Genomic DNA, 22,923 nt, shown 5'->3' with positions numbered 1-22,923 from the left:
GTTGCCATTTTTGTACCCTCTTCCTTTGTCAAGTGAGTGTCCTTTCCATGACATTAGCCCCATGATGTGTCGGTGACACTGCCTTTATAGGTATTTGTACCTCTTGCTCTCTCTTGTTGTTCTTGGTTCTTTTTGTGGAGGATTTTGGCCCACTTTCTCAGTTGTCTATCATCTCACCTAGTCTACATTAAGGGGGGGTTATTCTATTAGTTATAATGCTTCCTTGGTTTGATGGTTCGATAGTGTGAGCTATGTATTTAGTATTTGATCCTATATACTAGGTGATTGCAGTGGCTGGCTACCTATGCATTTTGGTGAGATGGATCATCTACCATATAGACACTCTCTATTTGTGCCTTTTATTTTTGGTGGAGGTTATTCAGGTTAGAATTTTCTTCTAATAGATTTTGTGGCTTCTTCAGGCTTCTGTGATGTTCTTCATGGTCTTCTCTTGTTCCTATTTTCTATGACATTCCTCTAGTTGGAGGCTTCTTCAGTCCTTCACTAGGTTTTCAAGTATCTCTTTTTTTGGAGAGGGGTTTTTCCCACTGAGTTTTCTCTATTTTATCTGGTTTACAGATATTTATTTGCTTTGTACATGGGTACCTAACATGTCCTAGTTGTCGGGACCCATTATACGTTTCATCTTAACTTTTGTAAGCTTAAGTGCATTCTCCTAAGTTGCACTTAAGGGGGGGTGTTAGAGGAAATTATTATTATTTATGCTTTTACTTAAGTTTACTTAGGTTAATGCATTTATTTATTAGTTGTAGTCTAGGAGTTGTTGACAACATGAGAGTTTGTTCCTATCTAAGTCATACTTATCTTCTCACCTTGATTGAGGATATCCCACCTTTTGTCGACATATGCTTAGTTTTCATTCTTATCTCCTAGCACCTTCCAACTTGTTCCACAAGCTTCCTAGAGGCCTTTATATTCAGGGTCTCCTATTGTAATTTCATATCTTTCTTCTCCATATTGTACAAAAATTTCATTTATCATTGTTACAATATTTTCTCTCTCAATCTGTTTAGTTTCTCCAAGCTCCACCCTTCCTTCTTTGGTTTCCCTTTAGTAGGTTATTTGCATGCAGGTGATCTTGGTGAGTTTTTAAGTTGGCTTTCATCAACTTCTTCACCTATGACCAAGATTTGACACTACCTATTATTGGTGTTTTTTTAATTGTAGAAAAATATTGATCTTTCAATTTTTGATACAAATACTAGACTTATAAAATCCAAAATAGGAAATTATAGCCCTGTCGTAAATCCCAAGGGAAGTGGTGACCATTTTACTCTCATAAATCTTGGAGTTTGATTGTGTTATTTATTAGCAATAAGGTTCCCTATCAAGAATAGTCTAGGGACTAAGGTGTAGATTTTGATAGACATGTCCATAAAATTTATGCAATATTATAGCTCAAATATATTATTTTGATTATCTCTATAACTGAAGTTATGTTACTTTGAGTGTGATAGTGTTGTTTGTGTTCATATTTAATCAACTTAGTTGGTTTCATTTTTTCCTTTTATGAGTTATTGGTATAAATATGGTTTACTAGAAGAGTTAAGAAGTTGATATTGATCCTCATATAGAATGTCGAGATTCATATTAAGTAATGTACATTTAGAAAAGTGTCAAACCAACTAGATAGCATGTTCATATGTACACATTAGATTTGATGTTGACTCCATAATATGTTGCAATGCTTGTTGTTTGATTAAATCATTTTTGGAAAGAATGTTTAAATGTATTTGGGTCCTTTTTATATATTGAGGTGAGATGCATTAATTAAATGCGTTTATTTTGGTTGAAATCTATTTATAGTTTCATCCTTTGTGGTTGACTCAAACTTTGTTATTTTTTATGTGGCCTATAGTGATAATGGTAAAACATTTATAATTAAACTTGAAGAAAAACATTGATAATGGTCACATAAATTATACATTAGATCAAGTTCATATGAGCTCAAAATCTATCTGCAAGAAAATAAACAACATACCCATAAAAATGTGATACGTGATATACCCTAGGAAAATTCTTAGTAGAGAATAGATAATCCTCCAAAAGAATCCATCATCCATGTAATATTCATTTATGCAACAATACAATCCATTCATGAAAGCCTTTATAGTCTTATCCATAAACAAACATACATTCTGAATACGCATGTAACCATGCATCCCATGCCATGCTCTTAACTAGCACAAATACTAACTAAGCTTCACACAAAAACTAATCATGTGGTTCTATATTATAAAATGAGCTCTCACAAAACTACCAAGTAGATTACATAAACCAAGTGCTAAAACCAATGGTACCTAAGCTGATCCTACATTTAATATTGAAAAAAAAATATCATATTATTCCCTAACTTTAAATGATTACAAAATTTATAATATTATAATATGAAGTGACCCCAAGAATAGTGTAAATGAGTCTATTCATATTGAACATCCATTTAAGTGCTCCTAGGTGTAATATGAATGATTATATTATATTATTATAAACATTATTATGTAAGATGTAGAACACCTATTTCCAAATATTCATCCATTTGTAAATATTGCATAGGGGTCATTAAGTAAACACAAATATTAGAAAGGGAAAATCCTGCTAACAAGATATATAGTTGTGAATCAAAGTCCTTCATTTAATCCATCTAGATACTTTATGAAAAGTCTTCGCATCTCATACACAATTTCTTTTACCCTTCATCATGAATTTTCTATTTGACATAAATAAGAGGTCATACAAGAGAAAATCATGCACAATTTATATTATAATAATCATGTCCCATCCCAAATAATATCCTAAATAATCACTCAGTCCAAAGTTATCAATATGCACTAGTAGCTAACAAGAACTAATAATTTTACCTGAAATAAAATCCATTACAAGTGTCAATATTTTTAACTATAGGTAAATTGAAGGTATAAAGTATTGAATCCCTTATTATTAACATGTACAACTTGTAATGTATGTAACCACAAGCTTCAAGTGCAAATCTTCCACCTACACCCTTAGAAGCTTTTGTTGCATAGTAAATGCCATATCTAAAATGAGATGTTTAATGTAGAAACTATATCCATGTAGCATAAAAAACTCATTCATGATAATATGTAGCATTTAAAATAATATCACACGTATACATCTCTTACAATAAGTCTCCAATTCTACTTCAATTTCTCCACAATTATTGAAGGAGAGTCGTAAGAAACTTTTATGTGATCTCCCACATGACAACAAATAAACACAAACTAGTGATCATGTAACTCTAACAAACCTTAAATTAATTGTAACGTAAAACCAAAAATCCAAGAAGATATGAAAGACCAAGGAGTGAAATACTATAAATCAAAACTTATAACATGTTAGGTGCTATATACACCTCTAAATGTTAACTCTATCCATTACGATCTCCAAAAAATAAATTATAATCAATATGGATGTAAGAATTTCATGACCAAGAAGATCAAACCAATATAATTCCCAATCGAAGGAATAGTACCAAAAACCAATCACCCAAACTTAATCATCAGTGAATATTCTTGTACTATGGCTCAAATGAAAAAGGATGTAACTAATGGAAATCATCTCTAAAATTGAATGTTTCTAAACTAATCTTCTATCTTTAGTGAAGATCCATTGATCATTTAAAGATAAGCATCAAGTCTAGTGTAGTTTATATGAATGAAGAGAATTATATGTCAAGTAGTAGTATTTCCCAAGTGAGGATGATTAATGAAATCTAAGAGTGCCTTTCCAAATCCTAATTTTGATAAGAAAATTCAATATTCAATGATGTTCACCTTGGAAATCTATGTTCATTTTCAGCCCTATATGGTTTAATCTAACATGTCCTTGAAGTGTTGACTTTAAGGTATTGAGAAATGAGATTAATTTACAAATTGCAAGTCTCCCAAATGGCCAATTTCAAAAGGTGGATAAGCGTTTGCATTTCACCCCCTAACCATCTATTTTTTATCTCTACATTGGCACTATGTAGAGATGGTGATGAAAATTAGGAACTACTTGGGGTTATTTCAAAGAAAAGTGACAAATTAACTTGCATGACACCAAAAATTCATGAAAATATAAGCACTTGGGCAAGCTAGTATTATCTATGTGATTTTCCAAATTTTAATTCATAGCTAAAAAAATTACTTTGCCACAGCTAAAAATTTTACTTTCTTCAAGTTGGTAAAGTAGATATGAAATAAATCTAGTCTAGAAAGATTTCACATAGTTCCACATAATGCACCATTCCACACAATTCCTACTTGAGATCAATGTGATCACAAGGAACATCCACCCTTGATTTTTGGTAGTAACAATGTAAGATACCTATCACATCATACCATAACCCAAAAATAACCTATCATCAAATTGGTAAAGTATCCACATTGTTCTGCAACACCTTTCTTCTAGAAACATAAATGTAGATAGATCTTATGTAGGAAATATTCTCCACTCAAGAAACTAGCCATTGCCCCTAAACATTAATGAGTATAGAGAAAGACAATGTTTCCAAATCAAGCCCATTATCTAAATAACCATACCAACATTCCAAAATAATCTTTTATAACCCTTCCAATACTCGCACACGTGTTTCAACAATTTTTGCAATCATATCAATTAATGGGACTGGAGATCAAAATCTAGCTCTTGACATGACATGTTATAAACATTTATCTTCCTTAAATGTTATGACCTTGTTGTACTATAACTTTGAGATGTCCACATTGCCAGTTGTGTCATCACACTCAACACACCTTTGATATCAATGGCAACATCTATGTTCGACATCATGTTTATAAAAAAAAGTTTTCAAGGCCACATCATCAAATATGGTGCGACATCAATATGTGTTTTGTCAAGATGTCCAAAAGGTGCAAAAATGGTGAGAACATTAGTTGTGCACCAAGTTGCGTTTTATCTAAGGTGTACAACTGTGACATTACATATAGTTTGTTATCTTTTAGATCTAAATAAGAATTTAGCTTAATTATGAATAGTCATCATCAACACAACTTTAAAGTCATACCTATATTATTTAAACAAGAAAACATTAAATTAACAAATATTCTAACGATAATTGAAATAAAGTCAAACACTCCCATGTGATGATAGTAACACTTCGTAGTCTTAAAACCTCAAATGATGATAACCCTCAATATTGAGAGGGGAATAATGACCCTAAGAAAGCTACATCCGCATATACTTGATTTGCCATTAGGAAATAGATGATAGATCCTCGAGTGGGAAAATCCCTCGAAGAGCCCATATCTTTATTTTTGCGAGTAATTCTGGCCGTGTGCAACACGATAACTGTTGACTCCAGACCTACCTCCAAACACATCACTGCTATTCGGATGGATTTACACTTTGCTTAAATAAGGCATCCAGAATCCACATGTGAGAACGCAATACGCAGATTCCAATAATTCAAACGATCGTTTCGACTGACAAAGAACATTTTCAATACTTTCTATCAGTCTATAGTTGTTTAACGGGCGATATAACAAGTAATTTTAAGCAGTGTGTAAATCGATGCAATTTTGATCAACTACAATTGAATATTTTGCTTTTGACTGGCCTTTCTCATTGGAATTCCCTCATCCAGTGGGCTTACCACGCATTAGAGAACATTTTTGCCTCTCCATTGAAAGTGCAAAAAATAAATTATTTAATTTCTATCCACTAAGAAGAACACTTTCAATGAGCAAGGGTGATGTGCAATACATGTTTTTATATTTTAAGTCAAGGAATACATTGCTGAGAAAAGATCAAATTCTGATCTTTTCTACATTGTGACTAAAGTTATGAAAAAATTAACAAAAGTAATATTCTCATTAAGCATATTAGGAAAATCAATGATAATTTATTACCAAGAGTCAATCAAGTCTTATTAAATCATCTACTATCAATTTTAAAAAATTAAATTCGATTATAGAAAATACATATATATATATATATATATGTAAAATTCAAACCTTAATGCATCTTGAATGAGTGCAATATTTGAAAATAAATAACTATATTATTATAAATAAAATTAAATAAATGAATAAATGAAATCTAATGCCAAAATTAGGACTAGAATTCAAAAAGAATAAAATAGTACAGGTAAGTCAACACATGTAATAATTTAAAATAAAGATGTTGTTATTGGTCAAAATCCTTTAAGAAATATCATAAGTTACATAATTGTCTTTTATGGTTGGAGGCACTGGGAATAGTTAATTATAGTTCTATTAATATAGATTTTTTAAAATTCATAATGTAAAATAATAATTTATGTATACAACAAAGTAATAATTTAGATATGTTTAAAAATAAGTAAATAAATTCAGAGGAAAAAAGATTCCTTCAAAAGAATCCACACAAATTAGTACATTGTCTCAATAAGAAGGTTACAATATAGATACAAATCCTCTATGTAAAACCTCTAAAACACCAAAAAAAATATTTTCACTACTCTCTAATCTATGTGATAAACTTACATTCCAATTTTGACAATTACTTATATAATTATTTTTAATGAGAATGTCATACAAAACCCCTAAGTAGTACTACAAAGATTGCATGACTTAAAAATATGATCTCATTACACCATGAACTTAAAATTAATTACTTTATTATAATTAACTGTGTGTGTGTGTGGTGATATCCACATTAAATATTTATTCTAATATATAATGCAATATATAAACATCCCCTTGAATGCCTAATCTATATTTCTAAATCTAATACACCTAAATAATAGTTTTCAAATTACTAAAGTTGTTATTATACAAACCATGGAACACACTTTTACCAATATTCTCCTATGTATTGCATGTGTTACAACCATCTCAAATTAGAACCCTCTCATGCTCCATTGCATAATAATGCATGAAAGATAAGATTCTATCCAAAGGTGACCAAATACTAATTATCACATAGAATCATGAATTCCACCTCAACTTAACATTTGAATGTTAACCCTAAATATAATGGCAAAAATATGACTTAGTAGCTACTAGAAACTCACTAACTACGAGAAAATATAAATCATCTCTAGTTTCTAACATATCCAATTAAATGTCACTTAAAAGTAATCAAAATCACAAGAAAACCTTCACTTACTAATTATATAATTTATCTCACACACACACACAGATATACGTATCATGCAAATATATCAAGAAAATTTGGAGGAAGTCCTTGGAAATTAAAGGAATGTCAACAAAACAAATATTTTGAAATATATGATTATTTATTAATGTAATTTTAAATTTTAGTCACTAAGAAATAGTTGCAACCAAAAGTAGGAGGGGGACTAATTAATTGATCATTTATTTTAGCATAGATAATGGAAAATAAACTAAATAATAACAAAAGTATTTAATCGATTTTCAACTTGACATAGAAAATAAGTTGTCTAATGAACTCTATAGAAAATTTTGTTAATGTAATGTGATATAGAGATTATTTCAAGGTGTCTATAACTACTAATTTTATAGTTTACTAGAGTTGATATAGATGAAAGAATTTAATATTCCATATGAAAATTAACTACAAGAAAGGGAGTTAGATCAATTACATGTATATATTCTAGAATGCAATTTCTTGAGAAATGACTTTAAAATGTCTTAACAAATCAGCTATTTAGCTATCTCGCCTGCTTTTTCCTGTGAAATAGGTCTATAATTATGAGACTACCAATACATGGCTTCTTTATTATAACATATGTTGAATGAGCTCTTCCCATCATGTTACATCTTCATAAACTCATTATTCAATAACATATCTTGTTATGTTATAAAATCTAATGACTATATATATATACACACACACATATATATGACTCATAAATAAATGTACAACTGAGTTCCAAATTATCACTTTCTTTATTTTTATATCAGTATTCCAAAAAAAACATCATAAATTAAATGCCTATCAATATATGCAAGAAAAATATAAATATGGACAATATCCCCAAGGCCCCGTTTGGTTGCTGGAAAATGAGGGCCAAAATCGGGTTATCAGAGGCAAAACCAGGTTTTGCAAAAAAACTTTGGTGTTTGGTTGGTTAAAATTATAACCTAGTTTTCAATTTCATCTTCCAATTTTGGTCAAAAATTGGAAGAAGTTTCTTCCAACAAAAAGGTGGAATTCGAAATTAAAACCAGGTTTTGAAATTTATGACAGTTTTTTTAATAATATTGTGGGGTCCACAGTATATTCATCTTCCGTGTCAACCAAATGGACCATTGGCTTTCCAAACCACAAAACCAGGTTTTCGAAAACCTGGTTATAAGATAACCTGGTTATGTCAAAAAATCATCTTTCACTTACTAATTATATAATTTATCTCACACACACACACAGATATACGTATCATGCAAATATATCAAGAAAATTTGGAGGAAGTCCTTGGAAATTAAAGGAATGTCAACAAAACAAATATTTTGAAATATATGATTATTTATGAATGTAATTTTAAATTTTAGTCACTAAGAAATAGTTGCAACCAAAAGTAGGAGGGGGACTAATTAATTGATCATTTATTTTAGCATAGATAATGGAAAATAAACTAAATAATAACAAAAGTATTTAATCGATTTTCAACTTGACATAGAAAATAAGTTGTCTAATGAACTCTATAGAAAATTTTGTTAATGTAATGTGATATAGAGATTATTTCAAGGTGTCTATAACTACTAATTTTATAGTTTACTAGAGTTGATATAGATGAAAGAATTTAATATTCCATATGAAAATTAACTACAAGAAAGGGAGTTAGATCAATTACATGTATATATTCTAGAATGCAATTTCTTGAGAAATGACTTTAGAATGTCTTAACAAATCAGCTATTTAGCTATCTCGCCTGCTTTTTCCTGTGAAATAGGTCTATAATTATGAGACTACCAATACATGGCTTCTTTATTATAGCATATGTTGAATGAGCTCTTCCCATCATGTTACATCTTCATAAACTCATTATTCAATAACATATCTTGTTATGTTATAAAATCTAATGACTATATATATATATATACACACACATATATATGACTCATAAATAAATGTACAACTGAGTTCCAAATTATCACTTTCTTTATTTTTATATCAGTATTCCAAAAAAAAATCATAAATTAAATGCCTATCAATATATGCAAGAAAAATATAAATATGGACAATATCCCCAAGGCCCCGTTTGGTTGCTGGAAAATGAGGGCCAAAATCGGGTTATCAGAGGCAAAACCAGGTTTTGCAAAAAAACTTTGGTGTTTGGTTGGTTAAAATTATAACCTGGTTTTCAATTTCATCTTCCAATTTTGGTCAAAAATTGGAAGAAGTTTCTTCCAACAAAAAGGTGGAATTCGAAATTAAAACCAGGTTTTGAAATTTATGACAGTTTTTTTAATAATATTGTGGGGTCCACAGTATATTCATCTTCCGTGTCAACCAAATGGACCATTGGCTTTCCAAACCACAAAACCAAGTTTTCGAAAACTTGGTTATAAGATAACCTGGTTATGTCAAAAAATCATCTTCCCCAACCAAACGGGGCCCAAAGTACATGATAAATGTAGAAGCTTAGTCAAATGTGAAATTCCATAACTCTGAAATTTCCAAATCAATAACCATCATCTCCCATCTGGTACGAGAAAATCGTTGGAACTATCTGAACTTGCCAGCCCGGAGACAAAAACGAAGGGTAGTAAATGCGCGGGGGTCCACCTCAACAATTTCTTTTACTTGGTTTCCACAAACTTGACCCCATGGTCTTTCCCAAAGTTGACTTTATGGTCTTCCCAATGTTGACTTTATGGTCTTTTATTCCTGGAAGTCTTATTTTAATATCAAATCTGTGTTCTTTTTCTCTTTCTCAGCGAAGTCTTAGGCAACGTCTAAACAATAAACCAAAACACGTATCTTACGGGGGGTCGTTTTTTCTTCAAACGCCTATCTATACTCTACTTTTTAGTTGGTTATTTAAGCAAAACGGAAGTCTTAGGTTAAGTAGATGAAGTATTCTCTCAAATTCAGAATTTGCGTAAGGAGGAACGTTACTTACAATAGAATGCGTGGGTAAACGCTTCGGGGTATGTGCTAGAAACTAAGGTATGTTCATGTTATATTACAATATTTTTCTAGTTTTTTTTTTTAAAGTTTTTTGATGGAGGGTTCAGACATGGTGTGTCAAATTCACCCGGGGCACGATCCCGGCCTCATCCCTTATGATGTCTACGGGCCTTGCACTCAGCAAGACTTGATCTCTGGTGGGTTCTTTGTGAGCCATTCAACTTCACCAATAGACCAAGGACCCCTTTTGAGATCATAAGATTATCACAAAAATTTCACCATTGAACTGTATATTCATGCTCAATTAGAAATGCCATTTTCTTCTGAATAGCTCATTTGAGAAATTTATTTGCTGACTGGTTGTGATGTTTGATATGCAGATTCAGATGACATATTATTTGGAAGATCATTCTTGAGGAGAATCAAGGGTAGAGAAAATGTATGAGGGTTCACTTAGCATTTCTGACATACTAAATAATCTTTTTATTTTCAAAAACTACCACCCTTCTCCACTACCTATCCAATACTCCCCACACCTATTTTCTTATATAAATCTCCATTACCCAATCCCAAAATAATCTCCTGCCCATTATTTAGACAATATATTGCTATTGCTCCCCTTCTTTCTGCCCATTTTAAACTCGCAATACCAATGCATATAGTATTGTATTGGCCCTTCAATCAAAACCCCTCGTGAAAAGATGGCCGTACCAGACATCTCTAATCATAGTGCCAGAGATAATGTGGAAGGCCAAACACAAGGCAATGCTTCAACTGAATCATGGCTTAGCCATGTAAAGAGCACATTCAATCCTCCAAGGCAATTATGGCAAGTTTCTACAAAAGTTTGCATTTATAGGGTGCTCAAATGTATCAGGATCAATAATCCAGAATACTACTATCCTTATGATATATCATTTGGGCCTTACCATCATCGAAAAGATCCACACCTATGCAGAATGGATCAGTATAAACTCGAAGCACTTCATAGAATGGTGGCGAGAATGAAGATAGATGTGAGCACCATGATTGCAGAGGTTCGAAAGTTGGAGAATGAAATAAGAGAGTGCTATGCAGAACCAATTGATTGGGATGGAGAGACACTATGTTGGATGTTAACAATGGATGCTTGCTTTATTCTTGAATTTTGTAGAAGTGTTGGGCAAACAAGACGTGAGAGTGATAGAAACTACTTTAGTCTTGTTTTTCAAAATTTGGATGTAGTTAACATCATGTATCTTGTAATATCAAATGACATTATAAAACTTGAAAACCAAATTCCCTTGTGTATTCTCATAACTCTACTCAAGTTAGAGTTTCAAACCTTTGAAAAGGCAACTGAAATGTTGGCTGAATTGTTGTTTGAAATTCCAATCTTTGAGGGGTTTCCATTTTACCCATCTGTATCACTTCAGGTCAGTAAACAAAAATTGAAGGAAGAAATGAGGAAAAATCCACCTCCATGTCATCTACTGGATCTTTATAGAATAATGGTTAAAAATCTCTTAACACATTCAAGTCTTGTTTCATCATCTAGAGCTATTGTTATCAACAATGACCCTAATCAAAGTGGATGGTGGAGAAGCTCAAACTTTAATCAGCAATCTTTTAAGGATAGCAGGTCTACACCTTGTGCCCAATTACTGAAAGGGGCTGGCATTAAATTTCATCCAGGCAAATTGGGATTTGAAAAAAAATGGTTTGGAAGCAGTACGCTTTACCTCCCTCAGATCTGTGTGGACGAATACACTGAAAACTTCTTGAGGAATCTAATGGCATATGAAGAATGTCAAAGGTGTTCATGGTCTCCACATGAGGCAGTAATTTCACAATATGTGTACCTCTTTGATGATCTAATTGATTCAGAAAAAGATGTTGCAATCCTTAGAAAAACAGGGATTATTGTTAATTTGTCTGCCACGGATAATGAAACAGCACAGATGTTCAACCATCTAAAATATGGAATTGCATTCCATCCAAATGAAAATATGGAAACAGTGATGAGAAAGGTGAGGGAACATTATAGAAGTCAATGGAAGGTGTGGCTCACTCAGTTTAAACAAGAATATTTTTCTAGGCCATGGTATTTCTTCTCCCTTGTGGGAGCGATACTTATTTTGGGTATGACAGCTGTGCAAACTGTGTATTCGGTGAAGAAATAGAATAAGAATTTAATTTTCCCTTTATCTTTCCATTTTGCATTAGATCTTCTTATTCAACTGGAAGGTAAACACTTGAATCGTTCTATTTCACAATAGTTTTCGCTACACAGTTAACATTAATCTTTACTTTCAAGGACGTGTCTGGTTTTACACTTCATATTCATAATAAGACGTTGTATTAAGTTGGATTGTTTCTGTTTTTAACTAACTTTTGTTTTTAAATCATATTTTATTAATGTTATTATTCAACAAATAATATTTTTCTGTAGAGATGCATTAATTGTTTATCGTATGAGACATTTATAAAAGTAAAGAAATTCAAATATGAATGAATGTATTATTTTTGGAGTTTTAGTTTAGGTTAGATTTATTTTAGCTAGCAACCATTACATGGTTTTTAGGAGTTGTTTGTAGAGGTGATGACTCCATGAAACTACTAATATTACTACTAGTTTTTTAAACAATTATTTTAACGTTAATTAGTTGTTTTAGGCCTCCCTTTTCCTTTATATCTTTTTTTCATTCCATACATAATAGCTACATAAAAATAGGTAAACATTCTATATTATATTCTCTTCTACAATTCTATATGGAGTTAAGCAAGATCATCAAGGTAGTATATGTTTAAAATATTTAACTCCAAAACTTATGAAAGATAGTGATTTCATAGATTATATTATTTATCATGTTGAATAATAAATTCAAAATAATGAAAAAAAATTCAAAGAAATGAATTTTTTTATATGAATGACAAATGGTAAAAAAAACAGTCTAAGTTATCAAGACAATTTCTAGCCCCCATCTTCTCAACCAACTTAGTTTGTAGTCCTAAAAAAATCAAGGCTGTAATTTTTATGGTAGATTTCATGTATCAATTTTATTTATGTTTCATATACCTTCTAATTTATTTTAAAATATTATAGTGTTATAGTTGAGAGGCATATACAAAAGTAAGGAAATATAAACATGAATAAATGCTTTTTTTGGATGGTAATATTTAGAGTGGGATCTTATAGGATGCTTCCTAAAAATTCACTGGGTGCCCGTAATTTTTTAAGATCTTTTTAAAATGGATGGTCCAATAAATTTTCTAATTTTAATATATACTTAAAATTGAAAATTATAAAATTGTGAAAGTTAATAATCTAAATACTATTTTACTTATCATATTGAAAATAATGAAAAAATAAAATAGAATAAGAAAATTTTGGTTTTTTTTTTGAAGCGTATGAAAATGACAGTATTGCCTCAAACAAACTCATGTCTTAACAAGATAAAATTGATGAGTTAAATATCATTGACAAGGATCATAGAATCAATGATAATGAAATGTGATGCAATATAGATAGAGAAAGTGTCATACTGCAAATGTTTTTCTTTTGTTTTGAACAACCAAACCAAGATGAGAAGACATACCATCCTTAGCTCAAATTGTTTCTAGCATATCAAATACAAAAACTAAAAATTTTATATGCAAAAGGGGTTCCTGCAAATCGTGTATGGTATATGCATCATGTACATTAGGTAAAGGAGATAAAGCATAATTAAATACACAATATTCATCTTTGAGGAAGATTTCTTAGATATTTCTATAGAAAATTGATAGAATATGGTGACAATGGTGAATTATATATTTTCAAGTGTATGACCTTTTTCCTTTGTCCCTTATGAACATATATTTAGATAATAAAATGGGCATCAACTTGTGGACAAAATCTGCATTAATCTGTGTAGCTGTAGAGTTGAGTGTGCAACTGTAGAGGTATTGTGAAAATTCAATTGCAATTTGGGTATGTGCAGGATCATGGTAAACCAAACTATGCTTTTAAGTGGCAATAAAACAATAGCAAATAAGGGTGAGTGAGTAGCTGAGTTGGTGTGAAGGCGAGTCGTGAGGCGTAGTGTTAGGCTAATGATCCCGGTGCTACACATCAACTCCGGTTCGAGTCACACTAGGTTTACCACAAACCCTTTTAAGGGTGAGTGAGTAGCCGAGTTGGTGTGAAGGCGAGTCATGAGGCGTAGTGTTAGGCTAATGATCCCGGTGGTACGCATCAACTCTAGTTCGAGTCACACTAGGTTTACCACAAACCCTTTAAAGGGTGAGTGAGTAGCCGAGTTGGTGTGAAGGCGAGTCGTGAGGCATAGTGTTAGGCTAATGATCCCGGTGCTACGCATCAACTTCGGTTCGAGTCACACTAGGTTTACCACAAACCCTTTACCAATAGTGGCATGTTGTGATGGTTAAGTTGTTGTGTTGTTATCCTTGCCATCCAGGTTCAAATCTCATGGGGATGAGGTCCCCCGTTTGTGGCCTCACTGGTTCATAGCTCCAGGTCAAAGTGTTGGTGGTACCGGTGGGCGTGTCGCACCAGCGCTACCAGTCACGTTAAAAAGTTTACCAGGCGCATTTTTTAAATTTAAAAAAAAAAATAATAATAATAAACAATAGCAAATCAGAGTTATGTCAACTTGATGTGCAATTTTCAACTTGTTATAAACTTTATATCAAAAAGTTGAGAAAAAAGAATCTCTAGGAAATCAAATTTAGTTTCTAAACTACTAAGCCTTATCTAAAAAATAAATAAAAATTAATTGGTCAATTTTTTTAATTTTGATGCAATAGTACAAAAATTTCAAGACAAAAATAAAAAGTTGACATATGTTTAATCACCTTAATCAAAATCAAATGATAATATTATAGATATAAGAAGTAGACTTATGTATAGATAGATTGTCAATGATTGTTAATGATATCATTCATTTTAGCCCATGCATTTATGAGAACTACTTACTAGCAATCATTGCATGCAATTATTATAATGATTGAGTTTGTTAATACATGAAAATATACATGGTGCATCGAGAATAATGTTTCTAACTCCACTTTATAAAATGCTACTAGAATATCATATGTCAAATGACTCTCTTATGAAAGTAATACATAATCCAATTGAGGACTTAAGTCCTTGACCTAGTTGACCTACAAGGTTAAGACACACACCCAACACTATAAATGCACAACTCATAATAAGTAATGTATTATTTCAATTGTACATGGTGTATTTTACATAAATAAAAATATGATAAATTAACTTCTAATTTCACAATTAACTCTATCTTTTCATATTTTATTATAACACCCACAAAACAATAGCATGCAATACACAGTAAGATATAATCAATGTGCATGAGTTGTAAGCATCGACTAGAGATCAATGTTACATAACCAAGTACATAAGCAACAATATTTATCATTTTAGCTTAATCAAGAATAACTCCAAATGAGCTATAAGATAACAAAGATAAATTGTACAGTCACCAAAGAAAGAGTCCTAAAAGCCAAGGGTTACAAATAAAAGTTTCATTTTTTAAAACTTATATTGTTTTTGAATTAAATTATGTTTTCCAAATTGTGTTGTCTAAGTATTTTTATGATTTTATTTTTTTGTTGAATCTTGTTTCAAGTTTTACTACTTGTTCTATGATGGTACACAATATGCCCAGAGTTCCCAATGTAGAAACTTGGGCTTTGATACTAGATGTAATGCCCTAGTTGGGAACCCAAGAGAAATTAACCTACTGTGTCACAATGTTTTACTAAATATTTTTTTCTAAAGCTTATACAACATCAAGATAACAATGCAGAAGCAAAATATGCATACACATCAAGCACACATAAACAACTACAAATACCATATTTTCATTCCTCAAGGTTTCCTTTATGTTGAGTCACATTTAAGAAATTTAATATAATTAATTTTAAGCTTAAGTAAAATATCCATAATCATAAATGAATAATAGATAAGTAATCTCATAAGAAGAAACATAAGTAAAATTGATTCAATGAAGCACATCCAAATATCATCCAATGTGCATGTTGTAAGGTGTATAATAATAAATAAAAATATATGATCTACAATACAATATATCTTGTAGGATCTCAAAATACAAAATACATGAATACATTGATACAATATCTAAATAGAAATATCCAAGATAATAATAAGAAAGGTAAAGGTACAAATGCATCAATGAACATCCAACATCTATGTCAATCTAAGGGGGAACCCAAATGGTAAGAAGTCACTACCTCTTGACCACATAGCCACCTAATCAAGTTCCCACTCCCACTATGCAGTGGGGATAATGTATGATCCACACACATGTAATCAAACCACACAATAAACAACACAAATTCTAGGCAAGGATCCTAAAATCTCTCTACAAAAAGTGACACTACTCATCTGAAAAGACACTCCTAAACGAAGCCCAAAATGAAAACATAAATATAAATAAAAATTGGAAACATAAGATGCTTATGGAGAAATGTCATCACATAAGTTAACTCTAAGGTTATTGTAGTAGTCTCTCTAAACACTAGTCCCCTAAAGACTCTATGTTGAATTGGTAATCCTTTTGTATAGACAAGGAAACTAACTATGCAAGATCACAATCAAGAATCTTCTCCCACTCCCATCCTAGCATGTATTAGCACTCAAGGCATGGGCGAGGAACACTTAATCTTTTTATTTTATTTTAAAACCCCCCATTTAATGTATATTATTATCAATTAATTAAGTTACTTACAATGAGTTACCCTAGTACCACTTAGGGCCCTAGACCCAGCGCAAGCTACTTCCCTACTATACACTTAGATAACCTATCCTAATGTTCCATTCAAAATAATCCAAATAATACCATAAACGTTCTCATAAACTATAACCATGAAAATCACCAAAGTAAAGTAATGGAGCATAGGAAAGAATATCAAATTCACATGAGGTTTCATTGTCCATCTTAATATAATATCTCATAGAATTATCCAATCCACAAAGTGTCATAATCATGAGAATAATGATAAACCAATATCAATAGCATTCACCTTCATCAAAAGAAAATGTAACAAGTTGACATACAAAAAGTAAAATAAAAAAAATACAAGTTCATGAAATAATATTTAATTATAATCCCAAGTTAAATGAAATAAATCTATAATTTAATCCCATTATAATTACTCCACTTACAAACTTAGTCTTAAAATCTTTCACAATTTGACTTAAATCAAATTATAAATGAATTACTATAAAATAATTTAAATTAAAAGAATTAACCTAAAGTTTTACTAAGTTTGCCAAACATTTTTTTTTAAAGAAGGAATAACATACATGTAAAACACAAAGTAGTAGAAGCAATAACATACAATCATACTTAAGCAAACATCACAGATTACATTCCTTAAGGATCCCAAGATGTTGAGTCACATTTAAATTTGATTAATACTAAGTCTAACAAATACGACATCTGCATGAAAGGATAATTATAGTTCCACATCTATTTTAATAATATACATTTGTTTTAAATGCCACTTGGCAATAGCATTCAGAATGCTCAATCATCCATTGCACATGTCCCAAAGTATGAAAGGCTAAAAGAATATACATTTATAAAAATAGATTACATCATCCCTTTTAGATCCATGAAATAGAGTAAAATACAATAAGTGAATTCATCCATCATAAATATATAACCATCCATCACAATACACAAAGACAAAATGAAAGGAAATGCAAACAAGGAACTCTAGACATGGCATCAACAGATGGATCTCAATGGTAAGAGTAAAAAAGCACTACCATCTGACTACGTGGTAACCCAAAAAGGCCCACTCCCACCATGCTAAGGAGATAGTCTCAAGTCCCAAACAAGATATCAATCCAAATATCAAAAGTAATCTCTAAGTCCAAGAAACCCTAAAAGTAATCTAACTTAAAGGTTCCAAGATAAATTGACATCTAGGTCCCCAGAGGCACATAAAGACATGTAGGGAATCTACTATGTAAGCAGGAAAGTGTCATCACACAAACCAATGCTAGAGTTACCCTCGCAGTCTAACTTGACCCTAGCCCTGTAGTGACTCTATGCAACACTAGTATCCTCTCATACTGACAAGGCATACTAATGATGCATGGTCATAGCCAAACGTTCTCTCTACTCCCATCCTAGTTTGTACTAGCACTCAAGGCATGGGCTAGAATATACAAAGACTCTTATTAGGTTCATTTTACTCTCATTTAGTGTAGCATTTTTACTTATTAAACAACTTACAATGGGTTATCCTGGCAGCCATTTAGGGCCCCGACCTCCATTGCAAGCCACTTCCTGACATACATATAGATAACCTACCCTAGGCTCATAAAAGCACAAATCAAATAATCATAATATTTCACCTTGATCCTATACAAGTGACTAGAAAGCATCAAAAGATAAATCACAACAACCCATCAGTTCTCTAAAAGCAACTAGAAAGTATCTCAAAAATAATTATTGAAAACTCAAAATGGTTAAGTCAAGTATGTCATAACATTCATCCCATTATCCCACAATAACTTTGAAAGCAATAACCAAAAATATAATCAAACTCATCATGAAGCATACCAACACATTACCATGGTTGAGTTTAAAAGATCAAAAGATCAAATCAGCATAAAACCACAATCACAAAACTCCCAAGCCTCTAGTAGATGTCCAAAAATTGGTCAACAATATAATCAACCCAAACCCAAAACATAGACAACATATAGATAATATAGTAGTTTCATAGTTTGGTTTGATTTGAAAGCACATAGTTGTGTCAACAATAAGGTTTAAATATTTGTTTCAATGTAAGTTTGCAAGTACCTACGATTTACAATTTAACACTTGCAATTTACGCAATTTTTATATTTGAATAAAAAGAACAGTTACCCTAATTCAATTTTAAGTCCATTGTTCCAAATGAGCTAAGGGTAATTTATTTATCAAATTATTAAAATAATAATTATTGATTTTCAAAATAAAATAATTATAATTTTATTAAAAATAAAAATCATTATTAATAAAATAAATAAATTTAAAACTTTATTAAATAAAGGTTATTATTTATTTAAAATTAACTAAACTAAATTTTAATTTAATTAATTAATAATTATTAAAACCCAAAACTATATAAATAATATATTAACCATTAATTAATTAATTAATAATAAATATTATTAATAAAACCAATTAGTAAAATTAATTAATAATAATTAATAAAAATTTATAAAAACTAAAAATTTTAAACAAATAAAAAAACATAAATATTAATTATGTGTAAGGCCCACTAGCCGAAAAGTGTGTTGAGCGGTCATTAAAAAAGGTTGTTGGGTAGCCGCAGCAGTAGTACATGTACTAATGTTGTCACAATCCTATCTATGGATAGTACAGTGTACAAATGTCATTGAAAAGATAAGGAATGGGAGGTGGGGTGTGGTGGTCCCACCCCTATTAAATTTTTATTTTATTTTATTTTAAATATTTAATTGTATAAGTTTTCATATAAACTTTGTTTTTAAAACAAAGTTCCCATAACAAAATTTTTTTTTTTTAATATATATTTTTAAAATAGAATTTCTATCGCAACTTTGATAGGAAAAATATAGCAAACTAATCAAATTTTCAATATAAAATTTCCATTTCATTTCAAACCCTTCTTGAGTTAAATTCTAATTTGTAAATTTACTGAATGAGGATTTTAAGATATTTTAATCTCTACATATATAGAAGAAAACAACATGCATACCAGTAATTCCAAATTGAAATATTTGTCACAAAAAAAATCAAATATCCGAAGAAGATAAGAATAATAAAGAACATAATTAACTATGCAAATCAAAGCACAAGAATCTACCCGGATTTTGATGCTAAAATCATACACACCAAAAATATTTGTGAGAAAAATTTCTTCTCTCAAAACCTTCTCTCTTCAAAAATTTCTTCCCCCCAAAAATTTGTAGTCCCTCAAAAATGAACCCTCAATTATTGATAAGGAGTTCTCTCCTGAATTTGGGGCACTAATTTTGCAATCACCTAAGAGGACTCCTTACTTACCAGTCTTTAACTCTTTATTATCCTTCTCTTAATGTTTTCATGCACCTTTATTGCAATATAAAATATCTTTATTAAATTCACATGAGTTCTCTTTTTAATTAATTTACTAAATTTTATTCCCATGCATACTTTATGAAATCTTAAATTTTTTTAATAAATTAATATCTTTTCCATGCTTTAATTTATTTTTGAAATGTTAATTGATAAAATATTATTAACTTAAGTAATAATAATATTTAGCATTTATTTAAAAATGGACTCCTAAATATGTTTTTATGAAATTAAATAAATATTATCAAGTTCTAAAATTTAAACTTATTATTTTATCTTTAAATTCAATTCTTTTTATTTAATTAATTTACAAATTAATTAAATATAATTAAATATTAAAAATATGATAACAATTTTTTATTAAATTAAATCATTAATTTGACTTAATTAATAGAAAAATCACCAAAGACATATAGGATTAAATATGAAAACCCATCATAGAAAAACACATACAAGATCAAACTAAAGGGTTATAATCATGAACTTACATCATACAATGCATTTGAAAGGTAATCAACTTAGATACTTATCCTAATTTTCTAAGACAAATGGGTTTAAAGGTTAAGATTTGGACTTAAGAATTTATCTCCCCTTTCTTACCATTGAGATAATGCAATAGGGTACACTCATCCTAGCAATTCAAGGAAGTTGATACCTAGTACCTACAATCTACATAAAATTTATGCATGTACAAACACATATATACTAAGCTAAATAGGCAATGGTAGGAAGTGGTGCATCATGTAGATCCCGACTAGTAGGTGACTACGACTCCCTTCCTTAACCACATCAAAAATGTCATACATAAAGAAAACATACACGCACACCATACACATATAGTATAGAGTAAGTATCCATAAGAAAATACATATGATAATGCATCTAACTGATCATCATCAATAATTGAAATCACTATAATAATCATCATACATACATGAAGTGTAGAGTACCAAGTAATATCATCATAAGATCAACTAAATATGAAACAATATATGATAATCTTAAAACTAATGCTACTAATCATCAAGCATAAAATTGACCTAAAAGAGTTCGGCGATGATAACAAAATGTAAACTAGGGGCAAGCACTACATCCACCCCCCAGACTTAGGCTTACTCCTAGAAGCCTATAAACAAGTAGGGATATAAATCCCATAAACCAAATGCATCCTCCCATGTAGTTGATGAACCATCAATTAGGTCCCATTGGACCCTTACCTACTGTATGGTTCAACCCCAGAGCGTCAAATCCTGCTGCTCCAGAATGCAAACTGGCTCCAAATCCAGCTACTTGTCCTCTACCTACAACTCATTCGAATCAAGAACATGTACCACATTAGGAATATATTTCCTAAGTACTGAAATATGAAAAAAATTATGAACGCAAGCTAGGCTGGGAAACAAAGCAAGAGGGTAGGCAACTAGAACTATCCTCTCCAAAATCTTGAACAATCTCACAAAGCGAGGTGCTAGCTTCGAACCCTTTTCATAACAGATCAAACTCTTTTACAGATGCACTCTCAATAAAACCTTCTCTTCCATAGAAAACTACTTATCCATCCTATGAGCATCGGCATACTTTTTCTACTAATCCTGTGTCGTAGACACGTGCTCTCAGATGCACACTACCTATTGCTCCATATCTCAAAGCATCTCAAGACATGACAAGATGCGACCCTCAAGATTATCCCAACTCAAAAGTGTATGACAAGGATGACCATACAAGGCGTGAAAAGGTGCCATGCCAAAAGAACTATGATATCCATTATTATAAGCAAACTCTACTAGGTAAAAATAGTCCTCCCAAAGAGTCTATCTATCCATCATGTACATTCTCAAAATATCCTCTAGAACCTAATTCACTCTCTTGGTCTACCCATCTATCTCTAGGTGATAAGCTAAGCTAAAGTTCAACTACGCTCCAAGATCATGCTGCAGTGATGTCCAAAATGTGAAAGTGAATACAGGATCCCTATCCAAAATGATCTTTCGGGGAATAACATGTAGTCTCATGATATCATGCATAAAGGAATTAGCTATAGAAGTTGCAATATAGGATGACCTCATCAGTGAAAAAAGTGCCACCTTAGTCAACCAATCAACGGTGACCATGATAGCATCATGTCGATGAGCAATCATAGGTAATCCTACTATGAAGTCCATAGAGATGATGTCCCACTTCCATGAAGGAATAAGATTTGGTTGTAAAAGCCATGCTAGATGCTAGTGCTCTACTTTGACTCTTTGACACTCAAGACACCTAGCCACAAAATCAATGATATCATGCTTCATCCTTATCTAATAGAATAGATGTCACAAATCTACATGCATCTTCTTGACACCTCGATGTGCCGAGTAAGGTGCACGATGAGCCTCTGATAGGATCAATGTACAAAGATCATCCAGAAGCAATATATAGATCCTTTTTTAATGTCTCAAAATGCCATCTGACTCTAGAACATAATCTAAAAACTTACCCTCCAATGGTCTCCCTACATCTATCTCTCTGCTTACCTCCTAATATCAAATATCAATAGGCAGTGCCTAAAGTATCTAGCTCTGCAATTCCACACTAAGATTCGTAGATAATGTATCATGTCTCCTGTGACTCAAAGTGTTAGTTACCATGTTTTCCTTCCTATAGGAGGTGCTAGTGGCTATCCCTACTAGCAAAAGATTGGTTGCTCTATGCAGGTTAAGTGTTCTGATTTCACCTATTG

At 31.2% G+C, this 22,923-nt stretch overlaps 1 protein-coding gene across 1 annotated transcript; it reads left to right on the top strand.

Annotated features, from left to right (window-relative positions):
• Positions 1–10,781: 10,781 nt before the first annotated feature.
• Positions 10,782–12,242, top strand: LOC149546146 (putative UPF0481 protein At3g02645). The gene has a single exon (XM_089793894.1). It carries the CDS (start codon positions 10,782–10,784, stop codon positions 12,240–12,242), a length of 1,461 nt encoding a protein of 486 aa, XP_089650020.1.
• Positions 12,243–22,923: the final 10,681 nt, after the last annotated feature.

Source organism: Cupressus sempervirens, chromosome 7 (genome assembly GCF_028749045.1).
Source record: "Cupressus sempervirens isolate cs-2001-9-10 chromosome 7, ASM2874904v1, whole genome shotgun sequence".
Taxonomy (NCBI): domain Eukaryota; kingdom Viridiplantae; phylum Streptophyta; class Pinopsida; order Cupressales; family Cupressaceae; genus Cupressus; species Cupressus sempervirens.
The sequence above is the reverse complement of the archived record's forward strand: the minus strand, read 5'-3'. Positions and strand labels throughout refer to the sequence as shown.

Coding starts and splice junctions, on each gene's coding strand:
- LOC149546146 (XM_089793894.1), top strand. CDS start 10,782: ATGGCCGTACCAGACATCTCTAATCATAGTGCCAGAGATAATGTGGAA.